Source organism: Nerophis ophidion, linkage group LG19 (assembly GCF_033978795.1).
Source record: "Nerophis ophidion isolate RoL-2023_Sa linkage group LG19, RoL_Noph_v1.0, whole genome shotgun sequence".
Classification (NCBI taxonomy): Eukaryota; Metazoa; Chordata; class Actinopteri; order Syngnathiformes; family Syngnathidae; genus Nerophis; species Nerophis ophidion.
This window is the reverse complement of record NC_084629.1, coordinates 10,088,657-10,111,179: the sequence shown is the minus strand read 5'-3', so window position 1 is coordinate 10,111,179 and position 22,523 is coordinate 10,088,657. Positions and strand designations below refer to the sequence as shown.

General features: G+C 42.9%; 1 protein-coding gene across 5 annotated transcripts in view; it reads right to left on the bottom strand.

The window, feature by feature from the left end:
- Positions 1–2,544: 2,544 nt before the first annotated feature.
- Positions 2,545–22,523, bottom strand: part of LOC133537942 (Fanconi anemia group B protein-like) — a 20,400-nt gene continuing 421 nt past the window's right edge. For 2 of the 5 annotated variants that reach the window (XM_061879129.1, XM_061879130.1), the window contains 9 exons: positions 22,505–22,523; positions 21,941–22,373; positions 15,471–15,620; positions 14,994–15,083; positions 14,664–14,792; positions 11,564–11,736; positions 10,677–11,101; positions 9,353–9,593; positions 2,545–3,412 (listed from right to left, as the gene is read on the bottom strand). The exon at positions 22,505–22,523 is cut by the window's right edge. In XM_061879129.1, the coding sequence (XP_061735113.1) occupies positions 3,028–3,412; positions 9,353–9,593; positions 10,677–11,101; positions 11,564–11,736; positions 14,664–14,792; positions 14,994–15,083; positions 15,471–15,620; positions 21,941–22,373; positions 22,505–22,523 (2,045 nt within the window). In that variant the 3' untranslated portion in view covers positions 2,545–3,027. Of the gene's footprint in view, positions 3,413–9,352; positions 9,594–10,676; positions 11,102–11,563; positions 11,737–14,663; positions 14,793–14,993; positions 15,084–15,470; positions 15,621–21,940 lie in introns of all 5 variants that reach the window. The other 3 variants (XM_061879126.1, XM_061879128.1, XM_061879127.1) reach the window with 2 other exon arrangements.

Here is a 22,523-nt window from a genome sequence, read left to right as displayed (position 1 = left end):
TGGTTGACAAGACTCTGCAGCATCGCGTGGACATCGGGGGCGGTACCTCTGGATTGGCAGACCGGGGTGGTGGTCCCTCTCTTTAAGAAGGGGGACCGGAGGGTGTGTTCCAACTATCGTGGGATCACACTCCTCAGCCTTCCCGGTAAGGTTTATTCAGGTGTACTGGAGAGGAGGCTTCGCCGGATAGTCGAACCTCGGATTCAGGAGGAACAGTGTGGTTTTCGTCCTGGTCGTGGAACTGTGGACCAGCTCTATACTCTCGGCAGGGTTCTTGAGGGTGCATGGGAGTTTGCCCAACCAGTCTACATGTGCTTTGTGGACTTGGAGAAGGCATTCGACCGTGTCCCTCGGGAAGTCCTGTGGGGAGTGCTCAGAGAGTATGGGGTATCGGAATGTCTTATTGTGGCAGTCCGCTCCCTGTATGATCAGTGTCAGAGCTTGGTCCGCATTGCTGGCAGTAAGTCGGACACGTTTCCAGTGAAGGTTGGACTCCGCCAAGGCTGTCCTTTGTCACCGATTCTGTTCATAACTTTTATGGACAGAATTTCTAGGCGCAGTCAAGGCGTTGAGGGGTTCCGGTTTGGTGGCCACGGGATTAGGTCTCTGCTTTTTGCAGATGATGTAGTCCTGATGGCTTCATCTGGCCGGGATCTTCAGCTCTCACTGGATCGGTTCGCAGCCGAGTGTGAAGCGACTGGAATGAGAATCAGCACCTCCAAGTCCGAGTCCATGGTTCTCGCCCGGAAAAGGGTGGAGTGCCATCTCCGGGTTGGGGAGGAGACCCTGCCCCAAGTGGAGGAGTTCAAGTACCTAGGAGTCTTGTTCACGAGTGGGGGAAGAGTGGATCGTGAGATCGACAGGCGGATCGGTGCGGCGTCTTCAGTAATGCGGACGTTGTATCGATCCGTTGTGGTGAAGAAGGAGCTGAGCCGGAAGGCAAAGCTCTCAATTTACCGGTCGATCTACGTTCCCATCCTCACCTATGGTCATGAGCTTTGGGTCATGACCGAAAGGATAAGATCACGGGTACAAGCGGCCGAAATGAGTTTCCTCCGCCGGGTGGCGGGGCTCTCCCTTAGAGATAGGGTGAGAAGCTCTGCCATCCGGGAGGAGCTCAACGTAAAGCCGCTGCTCCTCCACATCGAGAGGAGCCAGATGAGGTGGTTCGGGCATCTGGTCAGGATGCCACCCGAACGCCTCCCTAGGGATGTGTTTAGGGCACGTCCAGCTGGTAGGAGGCCACGGGGAAGACCCAGGAACCGTTGGAAAGACTATGTCTCCCGGCTGGCCTGGGAACGCCTCGGGATCCCCCGGGAAGAGCTAGACGAAGTGGCTGGAGATAGGGAAGTCTGGGCTTCCCTGCTTAGGCTGCTGCCCCCGCGACCCGACCTCGGATAAGCGGAAGATGATGGATGGATGGATGGATGGTGATTGGTAAATTGCCATGTTTGTGTGTGCTTTTTTTTTTTTTCTGTCGCAATCAGGGTGCAAGAGGGTTTACTCTATGCATCACTCTGTTAATTTAAAATAAATTAATGAATGCAGTGCACCCTGCTGTCATCCATCTACAATCCTTGTCTCTGTGGGCGTGGGCTACTGACCTGGCTAGAAACATATTATTGCAACGCCAAATGTCTATGCGTGGGAATATTTTGGCTTCAAACGAATGAGCAACACTGACAAAAGCACAAGTATGCCAAATTTGTTAGAAAGTGATGGCAACAGAAAAAAAAACAACCTCCCAAACCAGTTTTTCCAGCTAGGGAAAAACTACACTTCAAGATGATTAATATTTCAGTTGAATTTTTGCTAACAAGGATTGAAAGTCTATTTCATTTTTATGTCCATTTACTTGTTTAGGATAATCATAAGTTCTTGATCGTTCGATTGCAATGGTAAGACATACTACAGAAAAATACATGTTTATTGTATTTGAAAAAGTTACTTGCATTATTCTATATTATGATTACATTAGTGCTTAATTTGATCTCAAAATTATGTTGACAATAATATTGTTTATCAGCAAAATCTTATGGCACAATATATTATCCTGCCAAATTTGTTATCGGCCCCGTCCTGCATCCATGATTATTAGTCGTTTGTAGTGCTGTAGAAGTGCACACTATAAGCCTGACAGGTTTCGAATATTTTGATTACTTTACCTAGCTAGTTAAGTCCAAATTACATTTTATTTGTTGAATTGGCATTTTTGGAGGAAATGACTCTACGTTATGTAAAGATACCAAAAAATTCTCAATTATGAATCAATTGTAAACAACATTACAGCAAGTACTGTAATTAAATAAGTTGTTTTAAAACACATACATATGAAGAGGTTGCCTACGGCCATAGCTGTTAATGCCATTGTCTTTTGTCCGAGTGCTAATTAGCCCGGCGCTTTTGTAGACAATGTTATAGGAAACTCAGTGGTGAATTAAATATTTAAATAAACAAAACAACAACAACAAAAAATCTATCTTTCATAGCCTTTTCTGTACAGGTTTATAATGTGGTAGGTTATACTAAAAACAAGCAAGATCATTTAGAATAGGGCAAACGATTGTATTTCATCAACATTTCTTAACCAGGTATATTCTTTTTTAATTAAAATCTCTTTCATGTCATCTTAGTCTATTCCCACTCCCTTGTGTAATTTCCAGCGAAATTCTGAAACAAAACAAATTGCTTGCAGTCTGTTGAGACATTTAGTGCATACAAGAGTCTCTTGACTTCAGTTGTGGCATTTTAACAGGAGCATCATTGGTGAAAACAACTGAAGCGTGAGGTGAAAGAGCGGTAAAAGCTTTTCTATGTGCTATCCCCACCATAACACTTCTCACTTTGAGGTAAAACTAGAGAGCATCCACGGAGAGTGGTGCTTCGAAGGACACATCAATTCAGGACGGATGCGATGACACCTCAGAGGTGGTATTGTGGAAGTAAGCTCATTAAGGGATGGGATACGACATTGGAATGTTGTTGTAAGTTGGCTTCACCACCCACAGTAAAGTTTGTATTATTTCATCAAGACGAGGTCTCCATGAGAGCAGCTAAATCCTCATCAAGCTGGATTTCCGACAGCTTTTGGATAAGCTTGCGGTACCTACTCACATCCACCAGGGGGTTTAGAGTCTGCCTACTCCTCTCCACATCATATTGCCAGGCCAGTCGGCACCTCTGGAGCCCCTCCAGCGAGCCTGTCTCGGGGGTCTCAGTCATCCTCTCGCTTTCCTGCTCGACACATGGCAACAATGACAAAAACTCATGTAGTGTTGCCACCTCCTTTTCCAAAGTCAGAGAAAAAATCTGCTGTGGCCACTCTCCTCTTGTGTACTTGACGGGCTGGATGGTGGAGGACGCTGGAAGGTAGCCTAGCAGGGAGTCCAGAAGCTGGAGCATCTGGAAGTGGCTGCAAAGGACCAACAAAGCCAATTTGTAAAGACTATTGTATCCACAAAGACTTCTTTTTATCATGTTTTAAAGGCCTACTGAAACCCACTACTACCGACCACGCAGTCTGATAGTTTATATATCAATGATGAAATCTTAACATTGCAACACATGCCAATACGGCCGGTTAAGTTTACTAAATTGCAATTTTAAATATACCGCGAAGTGTCCTGTTTAAAACGTCACGGAATGATGACGCTTATGTTGACGCGTGCTTGTGATGTTATTGGTTATAGCGGACATTTTATCCCAGCCCCACTCACGGCTAAAAGTCGTCCGATTTAATCGCATAATTACACAGTATTCTGGACATCTGTGTTGCTGAATCTTTTGCCATTTGTTCAATTAATAATGGAGACTATAAAGAAGAATGCTGTTGGTGGAAAGCTGTGGATTGCAGCTGCCTTTAGCAACAAACACAGCCGGTGTTTCTTTGTTTGTTGTGAAGCTTTAATATGGAACAAAGCGGTCAGGCGAACATGTTTCTCTACCACATGTCAACCGGCAGGTTTTGGTGAGAAAATTGTGGTAATAAGTCGGCTCTTACCAGAGACATGAGCGGAGCTTGCGTCCTCCTGCAGCTGTCAAAGAGGCAGCTGCGACTTTCTTGGCTCCTCCATGGCTTCCATTAGAGAGACTGGCGGTCACCATACCCCTCCGACTTTCAGGTATGACTTTATAATCTCACTATAACACTAGTAACACAATAAGCAGATAAGGGATTTTCCAGAAATATCCTAGTAAATATGTCTAATGACATCTGACTCGCTCCCACTGCCCTGTCGGTTTTTTTTCCTTTATTATTCACTCTAACTTTCCTCATCCACAAATCTTTCATCCTCGCTCAAATTAATGGGGAAATCGTCGTTTTCTCGGTCCGAATCGCTCTTGCTGCTGGTGGCTATGCTTATAAACAATGTGAGGATGTGAGGAGCCTTACAACCAGTGACGTCACGCGTACATCGTCTGCTACTTCCGGTACTGGCAAGGCTTTTTTATTAGCGACCAAAAGTTGCGAACTTTATCGTCGATGTTCTCTACTAAATCCTTTCAGCAAAAATATGGCAATATCGCGAAATGATCAAGTATGACACATAGAATGGACCTGCTGTCCCCGTTTAAAATAAGAAAATCTAATTTCAGTACGCCTTCCAAGGTACTTGCGCTGAAGTAAGATCCGAGCAGAGGACTCTGCTGTGGCTTGTGCAGCCCTTTGAGACATTTGTGATTAAGGGCTATATAAGTAAACCTTGATTAATTGATTATAGGTATCGAATTAGAGGTTAAAAACTTTTATTGAAACTTCCCTCATCATCATCATCATCGAGCAACTCTGGGGCGCGGGGCACACTTGATTACCCGCCACCACAGTTCATGGTCCGTCGTGATTAACGGGGAGGTCCTCCTTCTTTAGCCCAGCATCCCTTGATAGTACATATGGGAAGGTGAAGCCTCTGTAGCGGACAGGGCCGCTGGGTTTCCACAGCAGTAGTGGCTGAATGATTTCCCCAGTGGTCCGATATCAGTGCCCAACCAACGAGAGCCTCCACTTAGCAACCTCCTGAAATAGTGGCTGGAGTATGCCCGTATATACGCTCTAAGGTAGCATGCTTGGACCAGTCGATGTTTTGGACTCATCTGAGCATGTAGGTGTAAGCTCCATCCAGGCGCTTCTATTGTTGTGTGGCCAGAGTCCACGTTTATGCGCCGTTGAAGAGAATAGGCCCTATTAACATTCCAAACATGTACATTTTCGTCTTATTATTGATGATCGAGTGCCGTATCTTATGCAGTTTTGCAGGCTGTCCACGCCGAGTGTTGTGGAACTTCATAACCTTTGCGGCGTCCAATTATAAAAGACCCGAGTTACTTGAAGACGATTTCTTGGTTTATACTGTTACCAGAAAATGACAAAAAAACAGCAATTTGGAACTGACGGGATTATTTCAGTCTTGCTATCATTGCAATGGAGTCCTATTAGGCCACCAGCGTTTTGTAGTGAGTGGAAAAGGGATTCAGCATTTGTGACAAAATCGGAGACCAGACCGATGTCCTGTGCAAAATCAAGGTCTGTATGGTGTGTGGCAGGTTGACTCTCCTTTGAGTCACACATTAAAAGCGTTACTAAAACGGCCTTCTTTCATCTCCGTAATATCGCTAAAATTCGCTCCATTTTGTCCACTAAAGACGCCGAGATCATTATCCATGCGTTTGTTACGTCTCGTCTCGACTACTGTAACGTATTATTTTCGGGTCTCCCCATGTCTAGCATTAAAAGATTACAGTTGGTACAAAATGCGGCTGCTAGACTTTTGACAAGAACAAGAAAGTTTGATCACATTACGCCTGTACTGGCTCACCTGCACTGGCTTCCTGTGCACTTAAGATGTGACTTTAAGGTTTTACTACTTACGTATAAAATACTACACGGTCTAGCTCCAGCCTATCTTGCCGATTGTATTGTACCGTATGTCCCGGCAAGAAATCTGCGTTCAAAAGACTCCGGCTTATTAGTGATTCCTAGAGCTCAAAAAAAGTCTGCGGGCTATAGAGCGTTTTCCGTTCGGGCTCCAGTACTCTGGAATGCCCTCCCGGTAACAGTTCGAGATGCTACCTCAGTAGAAGCATTTAAGTCTCATCTTAAAACTCATCTGTATACTCTAGCCTTTAAATAGACCTCCTTTTTAGACCAGTTGATCTGCCGCTTCTTTTCTTTCTCCTATGTCCCCCCCTCCCTTGTGGAGGGGGTCCGGTCCGATGACCATGGATGAAGTACTGACTGTCCAGAGTCGAGACCCAGGATGGACCGCTCGTCGGGACCCAGGATGGACCGCTCGCCTGTATCGGTTGGGGACATCTCCACGCTGCTGATCCGCTTGAGATGGTTTCCTGTGGACGGGACTCTCACTGCTGTCTTGGAGCCACTATGGATTGAACTTTCACAGTATCATGTTAGACCCGCTCGACATCCATTGCTTTCGGTCCCCTAGAGGGGGGGGGGTTGCCCACATCTGAGGTCCTCTCCAAGGTTTCTCATAGTCAGCATTGTCACTGGCGTCCCACTGAATGTGAATTCTCCCTGCCCCCTGGGTGTGAGTTTTCCTTGCCCTTTTGTGGGTTCTTCCGAGGATGTTGTAGTCGTAATGATTTGTGCAGTCCTTTGAGACATTTGTGATTTGGGGCTATATAAATAAACATTGATTGATTGACTTCTGCAGCATCACGGATGGAGCTGCAGGCCTTTATGGTTAATTGTGTCCAGAGAGAGGCGCTGGACAAAGACCAATACAATGAGAAAGAAAAATGGAGCAAGTGTGTACCCTTGTAAAACTCCCGCCTCAATTTGGAAGTACACACTCGCAGTTTCGCCATCAGTTGTAATACCCATAGCCTGAGTGTTGGCAGAGTTCTTTCATGGCGGCAATGAAAGGTTGTGAGATGCTGTACAGGAGAAGGATATTGATCAAGACTTCTTAATTGATCGATTGGTGTCAGAGCGATGCCTCGATAGTTGAGTCCAATGTTAAGTCTCCTTTTTTGGAAATTGGCACAATACCAGACTTCATCTAAGCAGATGGTGGCGATAAAGCAGAAAAAGTGTGACTATAGAACTTGAGCAGTAGGTTGTGAAAAATGGGCTCTATTCAGATGAGACTGGATAATATCGAGGCCAGGAGACTTATTGGCTCTTAGAAACTCTACTGCCTCACGCGGCTCCTGCATGGTAAATGGAGACGCACTAATGTCAAGAGGCTTGGCAATCTGAATAAGAGGTAAAGGTCTGTTCCCTTGGTGGGTAGCTTGTTGTCCCCCTAAGAGGTTTTAAAAGTGGGATGCTCAGTTTTCTTTCCGTTTTTTAGAGGATATACCTTTGAATAGAATAGATGGTTTGCTTTTTTGTCCAGCAAGATCATTAATGGTATATAATAGGCCAGACTGCTGCATGTTGGTTCGAAAAGCGGAGATTTCCGATTTGAGGTTCTTCTCTGTACATTCTGCCACCGTCTTATCATAGGCTCTGTCAAATCGGGAGTGGGATTTAGTCAGTGTTCTGAGAGACGTTCGTTGTAGGCTTTTGACCATGTCTAGTGGTGGCTTCGCGCATAGCCGATCGAGACTTCCCAAGTGTGCACCTCATTTCCTGACATTTTAGGAGTTGTGCTGGACAAAAAAGTTAAGGCTTTTAGCTCCCTCAATCAGGGGACTGTGGTTTAAAATCCCAAGCAAGATGCAGGGGCAGGACCAGGTGGGCTACCTAAACCAAGCTTAAAATTAATCAACAAAATGGTGAAACTATTTATTAGTAAAAGGGAACTGCACTTTTTTGTAATTTTGCCTATTGTTCACAATCATTATGAAAGACATGATGACGGATTATTTTTTTATGCATTTTTACTTGTAAATAAAAGTCCCCTTACAGCTGAGCCAATGGGAGCTTCTCCATTTTGTCCAAAATATCCAATAAATAACTATTCAAAACCGCTACATTTACATTTTGTGATTTGAATATTAACCAAGTATTAGTGATGCTATTATAAGCGCTAACACAGACAAACTAGTTATAGCGGCACCGTGATCACTTCCGTGTGTCCCTATGTCTAGATCATCGATTGGTCTGCTGCTTTTTTGCTTCCTTGCTCCCTGTAAGTTTATTCGACATCATATATCATGCATCTCACCTGGACAGAAGATGTCTGAGTAGGTATTCTGACAACTTGGGACACTGACAGCCATTTAGGACTCGAAACTGGCGAAAACAACACAAAAAAGGTTTGGTCCACCCAGCCCCCTCACCCTGTTTCTTCATAAGGATTATGAGTCATTCTTCACCTAAGTGGGAATATATGAACATCCTAGCAGTCAGCCTCCTAATGACAGCAGAGCTTGCACAACTGCTGTTTTAATATGCTTGTTGGCTCCCATGAAGTCTGCATTGAGTAATAATTAGTGATGAAGAAAAACAAAAAATAAATGTGATGCATTTTAGAAATGTTTTAAATTATCAAAATATGTAAATAATAAATATTATTATGAATATGATCATTACTACATTACATTTATACTTGCATAATGTACATAAAACCTCAATAGAAGTGTTTCGATGTTTTTTTAAAGGGCTTTATAGGCGGAATTGCCCGGCTCCCATCGGCTACATTGTAAGCGAACTTTTGCGTGGCGCAGTGGAAGAGTGGCCGTGCGCAACCCGAGCGTCCCTGGTTCAATTCCCACCTAGTACCAACCTCGTCACGTCCGTTGTGTCCTGAGAAAGACACTTCACCCTTGTTCCTGATGGGTGCTGGTTGGCGCCTCGCATGACAGCTCCCTCCATCAGTGTGTGAATGTGTGTGTGAATGAGTAAATGTGGAAGTAGTGTCAAAGCGCTTTGAGTACCTTGAAGGTAGAAAAGCGCTATACAAGTACAACCCATTTATTCATTTATCATTTATGTATTTAATATTTACAATGCAAAAATTATTTTATTTTTTTACATCGATCATCGTGTCTTTTATAATAGGCAAAATTCCCCAAAAGTCTAGTTCTCCTTTAAATCTTTTGACACTTTGATAGGATTTTTTGAGCTTGTACTTTATGATCTGAAACGTTTAAATAGCTGATGAACAGAAAATTTTGTTTCAATTGTATTACCATTTCTTCTTTTTGCATTGTGAAGCTCTGCTTAGCACGTTCTTAAGATCCAGCAGTGCAAAGTGCACATTTTTGCTATTTTCAATTGGTGATTTGACATCTTTCTCACAAAACAGCTTTTGTGAGAAAGATGTCAGTTAGTAAGTTTGCTTACTAAACTCTTGCTAAGTCACACTTTTTGCTTGATTTCTATTTGTAAAAGCTCTTCTGGCCTGAGTGTTCTGTTTTGGCACTAGAAATATGTCCTTCTCACCTGGAGTGGACTGTCAGCTCCCCTTGGAATGGGCTGATGAGATGCCAGTGCAACAGTGAGATAGCAGATGGTTCTTGAGAAGCCAAAAGTCGATGCTGAGGGCTCACTTCTATCCTCTTACAGCCCACTCTCCTTTGCAGCCAGCCGTCAATATCACCAAAGCTGTGATTGGGAGAGTTTATGCGGAAAACCCAATGGTCTTGCACCACCAAAAGACACAGAAAGTCCTCTTGAGCCTCTTCTGGGTACAGTAAAAAAAGGTAATGGTTAACATACATGAGTTGAATTTTTACAGTATTATAAACGATTAAGGCCACCCTGAAACAAAACTTTGAGAATAGTCATAGAAAGTTTAAGTAGCAATAACATGGATTCATGTTTAACAGAAAACATATCACAATTGAAATTACGTATTACATAAAAAGATAGTAATTTTACAGGAATTAAGTAATACTATTATGACACAAAAGTCTTCGAAGACAAACTTTTTCCATGTACACAAAGTCAGAGTTTTATTAGAATAAAGTGTGCAATAGTATATAAGAAGTTGTAGTTTTAAATATGAAGTCATAATAGTATCAGAAAATAAAAAGTATAATTTTATTTGAATTAAGACTTTGTTGTAATTTGATGTGATAAATGATATGCAAAAATAGAAACATTTTATTAAATTAAAAAATTGGGTTTTACATCGGACGTTTATAGTAAGAGAATAAAGGAATTTGGCAGTTGGAATTTTAGGCGAATAAAAGTTTTAATTTAATGTGAATAAAGCTGTAATTATACAAGAAAAAGATCTAAATTAACAAGTAGTTATGTTACGAAACGTGTTTAGAAAAAATAAGAAAAAAAGCCAATTGATATGAACATGTTCTGATTGTCCAAACATTTTGAGGACTACACAATTGAAATCACTTATTTTTATAGTTTGTTTGATCATAAGCAATCATAAGTGTTTTAATTGCATTTCATTTTCCTACAATTATTTTTATACATTATCATCACATCAGTGCAGTCAATCTATTATTTTTTTCATCAGATTAACCACACTTTTAAAAGTTGACTATATAAGAAGTTACAACTCGCGCAGTATTTCAGGTAATATTTTTTGGTTAAGGTAAGGCAGCATGTGTGGTCAAAATAAGTTGCGTCATTAATCTGCTTTTACACATGACGAATGCAGTCATTTTGTGTGATTAATCATATGTGTTACAGCGTTAACTTTGACAGCCATAATTCTAATAATATTACAATGTTACCATGATCTATTTTCACTGTGGGCCCTGATGCGCTTTTGAAGGAATGCCTTTTAAACTCTCCTTACCTGTTTTAATCTCGGGGTTTTTCAACAGTTGAGCTTTGAAATCTTTGTGGATGTCTACAGTAACTTGACCGCAATGCAGGACAGCCGGTGTCGATACGCTGGCAAGGCCAAGGGAATCATCCTGTCTCGGGGCGTAATGGAGCATGACATCGCACTTGACACAGCCGGAGTTCAGCAAAGGTGCCAACCTGGTCACGGCAGTCACGGCGAGTCTGGCAGTGTTGAGATCATTTGGGCCGCCTGCGTCGTGCCGCTTGCTTCTTTTGGCTGTCGGCTCTGGGAAGGTGGAGGCTGAGGAGGTGGCGGCGACGGCAGAGGGGCCGAGCGCGGGGAGCCACAACACTTGGCTTTGGGTCTGGATGACTGCGGGCGGTGAGCTCTGGCTCGCCACTGTCAGGACGGATAAACTCGTACCGACCGCTGGTCTGGAACAAAAATAGCACATCACTGAGGACCAGACATCATAGGGACAGTAGCACAGATGTGTGAGTGTGTTTACAAATGCAAGAGGGTGATTAACAGTAATATTCCAGATGGTGAGAATACATCAAAAATTCAATAGGCACCCAAGGCAATAGGAATTTTTTTTCTCTGTGTGCTGGAACAGGTGGTGGAAGGAAGTACGAGATTGCTGCAATCTTGCTCCTGCAAAGTATCAGGTAGGTTGAGGAGGAAAAGGTGTTGCCATGACAACCACCTAACTACCCTGCATGTGGCTTAAATTCACATAAGGCACAGGCCATCAAAAATATGTAATACTTGGTAAAACCTGGTTTTGTGTCTTGTAAATGATAATAGGCACACCCACACGACGCCTTTGTAATGGCAGACAGCTCTAATGCAGGCTTTTATGTTGCAGCCAGCCAGCGTAAAGTGTATAAACTTACACCCAGTTCTCAGCCTTGAGTATCACTCCCACGACCAATCGGTCCAGGACAATGCGATGCCAGAGCTTGTCAACTTGAGGTTTGTAGGACACCGCTGGCATGACTTGGGTCTTGTCATCAGAGGCCTCGTCCTTTGACTCGTCATCACTTTCCCACAGAGAGACGAGGCCTTCCTGGACGGAAAGATGATAATGACTAATGACAAGTGTGTGACAGTGCTGATAGTCATTACAGTTTTGGAGTTGGGATGTCGACAAAAGATAGTTTAGGTGCACAAGTGGCGACCTTTGCTTTTAGAAGCGACGTTTGCTTTTTTAGTGCTGCTGTACTTGGTTACATGGTCGCCCTCGGTGCCTGTGGCAGCATCACAAACACAGGCTGTCACCTTGTTGTTTCCATTTTGACAACATATCAACTTGAGTGACAAGTGCCAGCATATCCTATCACATGAAAGACTTATGGGGTAGGGAGGCGAAAGGACTCACATATTGAAGATATACTGCATATACACAATCTCAAAAGAGTGAGTGCACCCTTCACGTTACTGCTACAATTTGCATCACAGTATCGCTTCTCAAAGGACAATACTAAAGTAATGAAACGTGGACATATTCTTTAAAATAGTAAGTGTGCAGCTTGTATACTAGTATAGAATTACTAATACTGAAAATGACTCAGACAAGTGAGTAGCACGATAATCATGTGACGGACCGGCACTGCACAAGTGCTACAGGCACCGGGGTACCGCGGTATATTCAGATGTACAGTGGTAGCTGTAACCTCTTGTTGAAGGAACTTTTGGATTTACAAACCGCAGAATGAATAGAAATACCGTATTTCCTTGAATTGCCAACGGGGCGCTAATTAATTTAAAACCTCCTCTCACTCCTGCGCTTACCAAAGGCATGCGGTAAAAGTAAGCATGCGCTAATTATCTTAAAACCTCTTCTCACTCCGGCACTTACCAAAGGCATGCAGTAAAAATTTGAGTGTGATGTAAGCTTGGACCTTAAATCCTACTGAATAGCTCTTAAAGGCCTACTGAAACCCACTACTACCGACCACACAGTCTGATAGTTTATATATCAATGATGAAATATTAACATTGCAACACATGCCAATACGGCCGGTTTAGTTTACTAAATTGCAATTTAAAATTTCCCGCGGAGTTTCTCGTTGAAAACGTTGCGGAATGATGACGCGTGCGCGTGATGTCACGGACTGTCAGGAAATATTAGCGCAACACTATTTGCGACTAAAAGTCCTTTCTTTTTATCGCGCAATTAAACGGTATTCTGGACATCTGTGTTGCTGATTCTTTTGAAATTTGTTCAATTAATAATGGAGACTATAAAGAACACTGCTGTCGGTGGAAAGCGGTGTATTGCAGCTGTCTTTAGCACCGAGACACAGCCGGTGTTTCTTTGTTTTTAACACAGAGCGGTCAAGCGAACATGTTTCTCTACGTCAACCAGCATGTTTTTGAATGGGAAAATTGTGATATGTATATCTTACCGGAGACATCATTGGATTATTCGTCCTCCTGCAGTAGCTGTTTAAAAGGCAGCTGTGAGCTTGGCTCTTCGGCTTCTCTCTGAGACACTGCGTGTTCACCGCAGCCATCAGACATCGAGGTATGTCTTTACAATCTCACTAAAACACTATTAAAACAATAAGCAGATAAGGGATCTTCCAGAATTATCCTAGTAAATGTGTCTAATTACATCTGAAACGCTCACACTGCCGCCGCCCAGAGCCGTCGCTTTTATTTTATTTATTTTTTCTAGTCCTTCGCTATCAATATCATCATCCACAAATTTTTCATGCTCGCTCAAAGTAATGGGGAAATTGTCGTTTTCTCAGTCCGAATAGCTCTTGCCGCTGGAGGCTCCCATTATAAACAATGTGAGGACGTGAGGAGCCCTCACCCTTGTGACGTCATCGTCTGCTACTTCCGGTAAAGGCAAGGCTTTTTTATCAGCACCAAAAGTTGCGAACTTTATTATCGATGTTCTCTACTAAATCCTTTCAGCAAAAATATGGCAATAACGCGAAATGATCAAGTATGACACATAGAATGGACCTGCTATCCTCGTTTAAATAAGAAAATCTCATTTGAGTAGGCCTTTAATATTCTTCCCTTTAGTCGATTTCAAATTACTGGTATTGAAATCAGCCTCCTCCATTTTGAAAATTATGACAGGGGAAGTGTCACTTGTGACGTCACGAGTTTGACCCGGCGGTAATACTAAACATGCGCTAATTATTTTGCGAAGTGAGTTTGACCCGGCAGTAATTCAAGGCAGGCGCATATTATATGCCCTCCGGAAATTCAAGGAAATACGGTATACTTTGTTGAACAAACAATTAATTCACCCATTGTGTGGCTGCAGCACATCATTTGTGGGCAAACTGATTGATCGCCATTCTCATTCAGTCAGCAGAGCAGTGCTGTTGTTAGCAACAGCGCTATTTGCTACTCGGTGTGCTTTTTAAGTGGTTTTTTTTAGCCTTTTTACAATATTTTTCAAGTTTTGCTCGCTAAATGTGACTACAAAGAAAGCTATGGAGAAGCAATTTGGGGTTTGAAACATTCGGGAAATATGCACAGATAACTGTCCCTTGAAAATAAGATTAACCAACCAGATAGGGTGGATTTTATTTTTTTTTATTCCTAATCATTGTAGCATACTGTCTGTTAAAGTTAGAGTTTTGTGATTTCAAACTGTGAGTGCACAACAGGTCGAAAGACTGTGTGTGTGTGTGGCGCTTGCATAAGAAAAAGGAACAGTTCAGCTGTTGTTGTTATTTTGGCTTTGCTATTAAATATAAAAATTATCCATCACCCCTTTGTTATGTTGTTTGATATACAGCACTGTATGGGACTTTAAATTGTGTTCAAAGTCCATCAACTTTTCCTGAAATATGGATGTTTGGGAAAGCTGGAACCCATTGTTCATGTTTACAATGTTTATGGAGAAATGTGCTTCAGTAAACCATTGTTTTTATTTCAGAACCCTATTCAAGAAACCGTAAATTGAGGTTCCACTGTACACTGAATATATTGAGGAAGTTGCAGTTTGCAGCACAATGGTAATACCTGTTCAGGCTGTGTGAGACATGGCTCTCGACGGTGGATGACATCAGTGAGGGCTTTCACCGACTGTTGCACAACTCTTTCCTTCACTCTCACTTCTCTTTGAAGGTCTTGCAGCACGCTCAGTCCACTCTGAGTTACAGACGGCAGTCACGCGGCAGAGGGAAGTCAAAAGACACGGGACAGTGGAAAATATGTAAGACGCATCATATTAAAAATAGTCCAATTGTTGTCATCAAAATCAAGTATGACTCAATGAAAAGTCACAAGAACTGAGTTATTTCCTATTACAACAAGTTATTGGTGTAACATCAGCAATATGTTATGGATCACCTGCAGTCTGGACTCTAAAGCTCGAAGTGTGAGGAGGTGGTTCTCCGGTGGAGCAGCAGCCTTTGATGTTTCTCCGCTGTGCTCACCACGCTGAAATTGCAATATATTTACATTAATGAGAAGCATGCTGAATGCTAGTTCTACATCTTTGTTTATAGCTTTCTAATTGATATTGGTCCTAATATCCCTATTTCATTTGCTTTCTTTCCAAGAACTTTCTGGAAGTCCACAGACAAGCTACCAATAGCCTTTCAGAACAGAACTTGGTTTTGTTTGTTTTCAAGGAGCCCCATTGGGAGCAGTGAAGCCTGTGCAATAAACAAAAGATAAACATGAAGGACATTCAGCATTTTGAGTGTTTAGGAGAAGGCCTTTTTCTCTTCCCATTGCTGTTGCCGGTCAGACCAGAAAATTCTCTGACAATCAATCAACGGCGTGATCGGGGAACACTGATTAACTAAATTCGGATTTCCTTACTGAATAAGAGATCCCACATAGGTCTGTGATGATGTAATGCTCCAGCGGTGGTCCCCCTTCATCCTTTAAAAATAACAGCATCTGTTCTGTACCACAACCAAGATAGTCATCCACATGCACGGAGCTCACTTCCGACCACTGGGCGACGACCTGCAAAAGAAAATGACAATAATGATGAGCGAGGTCATTGTTTTATTTAAACAATTTTAGGGTTATGTTACTGTATATGTGATAAATAAGGAACATGTAATACATTACTGCATGTTATAGTAACCCATAGACTGTGTGTGTGTGTGTGGGGGTTAGGGGGGCTTGAGTGTTGAATTAATTAGTTGGTGATGACAAATTTTATTCTGGAGGAGACTGAGGCCAGGGATAAAATAGAACACTGCAGCAAAGAGGAGATTATGTAGTACAGGTAAGCGTAGGATGAGTGTTTTGTTTTTTGTTATTTCTTATTATGTTTTTTTTTTCCGGACTATAATGCGCTACTTTTTTCCCACGTTAGAACCCTGTGGCTTATAATACGGATTTTTCCTTGTTAACGGCCATAATGTTTTGTATTGAACAAATAGTTTTCAAGTAACACCAACATAAGTGCTGAAAAAGTGTGTGTTATTTTTGTGCTATGGCGCCATCTTATGGGCAAACTTGCTCACTGGTGATGCGGGTTGAGAATGTCGTTCCTGATTTGTGCCTTGAACCGGAAGTATATCCGTCCATAGTGTTTCAGCTCGAAAAGGATTCTTAAGCAACATTTGTAAGTTTTACAATATAACTAAAACAATTCATACTTACAAAACCGTCCCATTTGTGATGACTGTAGGAGTGTTTCCACGCATATTTGTTTGTGTTATCTTAATATAATCAAACTCGCGAATATTCTAAATATGCTAACTTCACGTCAGTATTGAGTTATTGAGTCTGTTTAGCTGATTGGAGAGCTAGCTTCCGCTGCTAGTGGGTCCATGACAATGACCTCTGTTTTGTTTGATTATCTATTTTACTGCTAGATGACAGGCACACTTTGGAAACAATTAGGGTATGTCTGTGGTTATATACTCTATGTAAAAAATATTTATTTCTTCCAAATTTTGGTGTGTGCGGCTCAAATACCGACACGCTCTGCAGCCCAGAAAATGCGGTGTGTGTTTTTTTTTTTTTTACAATGTTGCAAAAATAAATAATTTGTTCAACCAATGAACAACCTGCAGTGGGGATACACTATCGCTATTTAAACCCCACCAGGCCAGATATTTTAAATAGTATGAGAAATGTTCATGGTTAAAGCAAATATACTTAAGACTTAGACTTCCTTTTATTGTCGTTTGAATAAAGAACTTTACGAAAATGCAACACAATTTTGTTGCATTAGCTCGCTGTGGTGTAGGATAAAAGAGCAGTAAGGTGCAGATATAAATAAATAGATTACTGTACAGATAAAAATATTGCACTGTTGCATATGCATCCAGGTTTATGGATGTATGTTATATTGTCTTTATATTCCAGCATGTTCATCCGTTTTTTGGAGGAAATGAGGGGACTATTATGATGCGTGAGTCTTATGGCCTGAGGGAAGAAGTTACTACAGAATCTGGAGGTTCAACTACGGAGGCTGCGGAGCCTCTTTGTAGAGTTCAGGTGCAGTATTAGAAATAGTACTTGGCTAGCCAAAATTAAAGAAAAAGAACCTGCATACTTATGACAAAATAGCCAATGGCAAATACTACATATACCCTGACAACATTGTGTTGTGTCAGAAACTGGACTTCTAAGACATCCATCCATCCATTTTGCCAACAGCTCAGTGGCCTTGTGGTTAGAGCAGTGGTTCTTAATCAGGGTTCGATCGAATCCTAGGGGTTCAGTGAGTCGGCCTCAGGGGTTCGGCAGAGGTCAAAACACACCCGACTCATCGTCTAAATAAAAGCTTCTCCCTATCGGCGCATTACGGATACGGCAACAGCAGAAGTCACACTGATTTGCAGGTGTGTAATTTGTTGTGAGTTTATGCAGTCTAGTGTGACTTTAGTGTCAGTTTTGTTCTTTGAACAAGGTGATGTTTATGCATGGTTCATTTTGTGCACCAGTAAAAAAAAAAGGTAACACTTTAGTATGGGGGACATATTCACCATTAATTAATTGCTTATTAAAATGCAAATTAGTAACACATTGGCTCTTAACTAGTCATTATTAAGTACTTATTAATGCCTTATTCGGCATGGCCTCATTATAACCCTAACCCTAACCATCCACCCATTTTCTACCGCTTATTCCCCTTCGGGGTCTCAGCTACAATCGGGCGGAAGGCGGTGGACACTCTGGACAAGTCGCCACCTCATCACAGGGCCAACACAGATAGACAGACAACATTCACACTCATATTCACACACTAGGGCCAATTTAGTGTTGCCAATCAACCTATTCCCAGGTGCATGTCTTTGGAACCTTTACCCTAACCAAATAACTCCAACTTAAGTCGTTGTTACTTACAATATGTTCTTCATACTAAAGTGTTACCAAAAACACATAACTTTGTCTTGAGTTTGAAAAAAACAACATTTTATTCGGTACCTCCAACAAGGTTAAGAACCACTGGGTTAGAGTGTCCGCCCTGAGACTGGGAGATTGTAAAACCCCGGCCAAGTCAGGCCAAAGACTACAAAAAATGGGACCCATTGCCTCCCCGCTAGGCACTCAGCATCAAGGGTTGAAATTGGGGGTTAAATCACCAAATGATTCGTGCTCACTGCTCCCCTCACCTCCCAGGGGGTGAACATGGGGATTGGTCAAATGTAGAGGACATTTTTCACCACACCCGGTGTGTGTGTGACAATCAATGGAACTTCATAACTTTATTTTCTACCGCCTGTCCCTTATGGAGCCTATCCCAGCTGCACAAGGGCGGAAGGCGGTGTACACCCTGGACAAGTCGCCACCTCATCACCTTGCTAAAAAGCTGTATTATTCGTTTGTTGTCTGTGTTGGCCCTGCGATGAGGTGGAGACTTGTCCAGGGTGTACTCCACCTTCCGCCGGAATGCAGCTGAGGAAGGCTCCAGCACCCCCCGCGACCCTAAAAAGGGACAAGTGGTAGAAATTGGATGAATGGATGGATAGCATATCATAGAAACGCCCAGCACCACTACCCTCAGCATGGTGTTCAGTGAATAATCTGGCACTGAACACCACAAAAACCAAGGAACTCATCTTTGACTTCAGGAAAAACACTGCAGACTCTGCCCCCCTCTACATCAACAGCAAGGAGGTGGAGAGAGTCAGCTCCTTCAAGTTCCTCGGCACCCTCATATCTGCTGACCTGACCTGGACCCAAAATACAACTGTGATCATCCAGAAGGCCCAGCGGAGACTCCACTTCCTGAGGGTGCTGAGGAAGAACAGACTGGAGAGGCAGCTGATGGTGACGTTCTATTGCTCGGCTGTCGAGAGCCTGCTGACGTACTGCATAACAGTGTGGTACGCCAGCTGCACTGAAGCAGACAAACAGCCAATTCAGAGGGTCATAAAGTCTGCAGAAAAAATCATCGGCTGCCCCCTGCCCTCCCTGAAGGATTTACATAACTCCCGTTGCCTCAAGAAAGCAAATACCGTCACCAGAGACAGCACACACCCTGGCTACCACCTGTTCCACCTGCTACCATCGGGCAGGCACTACAGGCGCATCACAGCCAGAACAAAAAGGCTCAGAGACAGCTTTTTCCCCAGAGTTGTCACCATGTTAAACTGTAACTTATAATAATAATAATACACCCCTGTACAATATCCTGCCATAATACCCTACTGTGCAATACTACCCTTCGAGTGCAATACGTCCGACACTGATTATTTATTACTTCAGTACTATTGTCTTGTTCTGTATATTATACAGTATTTTGTATTTCTACAGTGTTTTGTATATTGTACAGGATTGCTTGTTCTCAAAAATTTGCTCCATTTTGTCCACTAAAGACGCTGAGATCATTATCCATGCGTTTGTTACGTCTCGTCTCGATTACTGTAACGTACTATTTTCGGGTCTCCCCATGTCTAGCATTAAAAGATTACAGTTGGTACAAAATGCGGCTGCTAGACTTTTAACAAGAAGAAGAAAGTTTGATCCTATTAAACCTATACTGGCTCACCTGCACTGGTTTCCTGTGCACTTAAGATGTGACTTTAAGGTTTTACTACTTACGTATAAAATACTACACGGTCTAGCTCCAGCCTATCTTGCCGATTGTATTGTACCATATGTCCCGGCAAGAAATCTGCGTTCAAAAGACTCCGGCTTATTAGTGATTCCTAAAGCCCCAAAAAAGTCTGCGGGCTATAGAGCGTTTTCCGTTCGGGCTCCAGTACTCTGGAATGCCCTCCCGGTAACAGTTCGCGATGCCACCTCAGTAGAAGCATTTAAGTCTCACCTTAAAACTCATTTGTATACTCTAGCCTTTAAATAGACCTCCTTTTAGACCAGTTGATCTGCCGCTTCTTTTCTTTTTCTCCTCTGTCCCCACCTCCCTTGTGGAGGGGGTCCGGTCCAATGACCAAGGATGAAGTACTGGCTGTCCAGAGTCGAGACCCAGGATGGACCGCTCGCCTGTGTATCGGTTGGGGACATCTCTACGCTGCTGATCTGCCTCCGCTTGGGGTGGTTTCCTGTGGACGGGACTCTCGCTGCTGTCTTGGATCCGCTTTGAACTGAACTCTCGCGGCTGTGTTGGAGCCACTATGGATTGAACTTTCACAGTATCATGTTATACCCGCTCGACATCCATTGCTTTCGGTCCCCTAGAGCAGTGGTTCTCAAATGGGGGTAGGCGTACCCCTGGGGGTACTTGAAGGTATGCCAAGGGGTACTTGAGATCGTTTTAAAATATTCTAAAAATAGCAACAATTCAAAAATCCTTTATATATTTATTAAAAAATACTTCAACAAAATATGAATGTAAGTTCATAAACTGTGAGAAGAAATGCAACAGTGTTGACAGCTACATTCTTTTGTGGACATGTTCCATAAATATTGATGTTAAAGATTTCTTTTTTTGTGAAGAAATGTTTAGAATTAAGTTCATGAATCCAGATGGATCTCTATTACAATCCCCAAAGAGGGCACTTTAAGTTGATGATTACTTCTATGTGTATACATTTTTATTTATAATTGAATCACTTGTTTATTTTTCAACAAGTTTTTAATTATTTTTATATCTTTTTTTCCAAATAGTTCAAGAAAGACCACTATAAATGAGCAATATGTTGCACTGTTATTCAATTTAACAAATCAGAAACTGATGACATAGCGCTGTATTTTACTTCTTTATCTCTTTTTTCCAACCAAAAATGCTTTGCTCTGATTAGGGGGTACTTGAATTAAAAAAATGTTCACAGGGGGTACAACAATGAAAAAAGGTTGGGAACCACTGCCCTAGAGGGGGGTTGCCCACTTTTGAGGTTCTCTCCAAGGTTTCTCATAGTCATCATTGTCACTGGCGTCCCACTGGGTGTGAGTTCTCCTTGCCCTTATGTGGGTTCTTCCAAGGATGTTGTAGTCGTAGTGGTTTGTACAGTCCTTTGAGACATTTGTGATTTTGGACTATATAAATAAACATTGATTGATTTTTCAACTGTTTGTTTTTCCTTTATTACCTCTTGTGCTATTTATTTTACCCCATATTTGTTCCCACAGCCGGACCTTAAATTGGAGTCTTTAATCTCGTTGTATGCAGATATCAATCAATCAATCAATGTTTATTTATATAGCCCCAAATCACTAATGTCTCAAAGGACTGCACAAATCATTACGACTACAACATCCTCGGAAGAACCCACAAAAGGGCAAGGAAAACTCACACCCAGTGGGCAGGGAGAATTCACATCCAGTGGGACGCCAGTGACAATGCTGACTATGAGAAACCTTGGAGAGGACCTCAGATGTGGGCAACCCCCCCCCCCCCCCCCCCTCTAGGGGACCGAAAGCAATGGATGTCGAGCGGGTCTAACATGATACTGTGAAAGTTCAATCCATAGTGGCTCCAACACAGCCGCGAGAGTTCAGTTCAAGCGGATCCAAGACAGCAGCGAGAGTCCCGTCCACAGGAGACCATCTCAAGCGGAGGCGGATCAGCAGCGTAGAGATGTGCCCAACCGATACACAGTCGAGCGGTCCATCCTGGGTCCCGACGAGCGGTCCATCCTGGGTCTCGACTCTGGACAGCCAGTATTTCATCCATGGTCATCGGACCGGACCCCCTCCACAAGGGAGGGGGGGACATAGGAGAAAGAAAAGAAGCGACAGATCAACTGGTCTAAAAAGGAGGTCTATTTAAAGGCTAGAGTATACAGATGAGTTTTAAAGTGAGACTTAAATGCTTAATATAATATAATGACAATAAAATCTATTCTATTCTATTGTATTCTAGATAATGCACCCAAGAGGCTGTGAAAATTGTCAACAAACCCCTACTGATACTGTACCTGCAACGTGTCCTTCCTGACAGCACACACATGTCCGTGGCAAAAAGACACGACAAAGAGGAGTCCATTCCGTCCGGTGTCAACCACCTGAATATTTTCAGGTTGCTGGAATGGTAGCTGACATGTGTCCTTCACCACGCCGTCCTCCAGGTATACAAGTTGTTGACTGGACGTGGCTGCAACCACGGTGCATCCTAGCAAATCACCTTCTTGGTGAGCTGACAGCACATGGATGCACTTAGTGATGCTGATGTATGGGTATGGTAGAATCATGGAGCCATCAAAGGTGCAAGCAGTCTCTAGCAGGTAGCCAAGGGTCTGGTTTGTGGAGGACTGTCCCAGTAGGAATGCTCGTCCCCCATGGAGTGGAAGCTCCCCGATGAGACAGTGGGACAGCTGGAGGGCCACTTCCTTCACCCGTCCAGAGTCCTCCCTGGATGTATGAAACACAGCATCCGCATGTGTCCACAACACCGTGGGACCCTTGAGGATGCAAACATCTCCACGGAGGTGGTAAGGCAGCTGGAACTCAATGCGAGGCTCCAGGGTGTCGGACCCACTCACCGTGAACAGGCTGTACAGG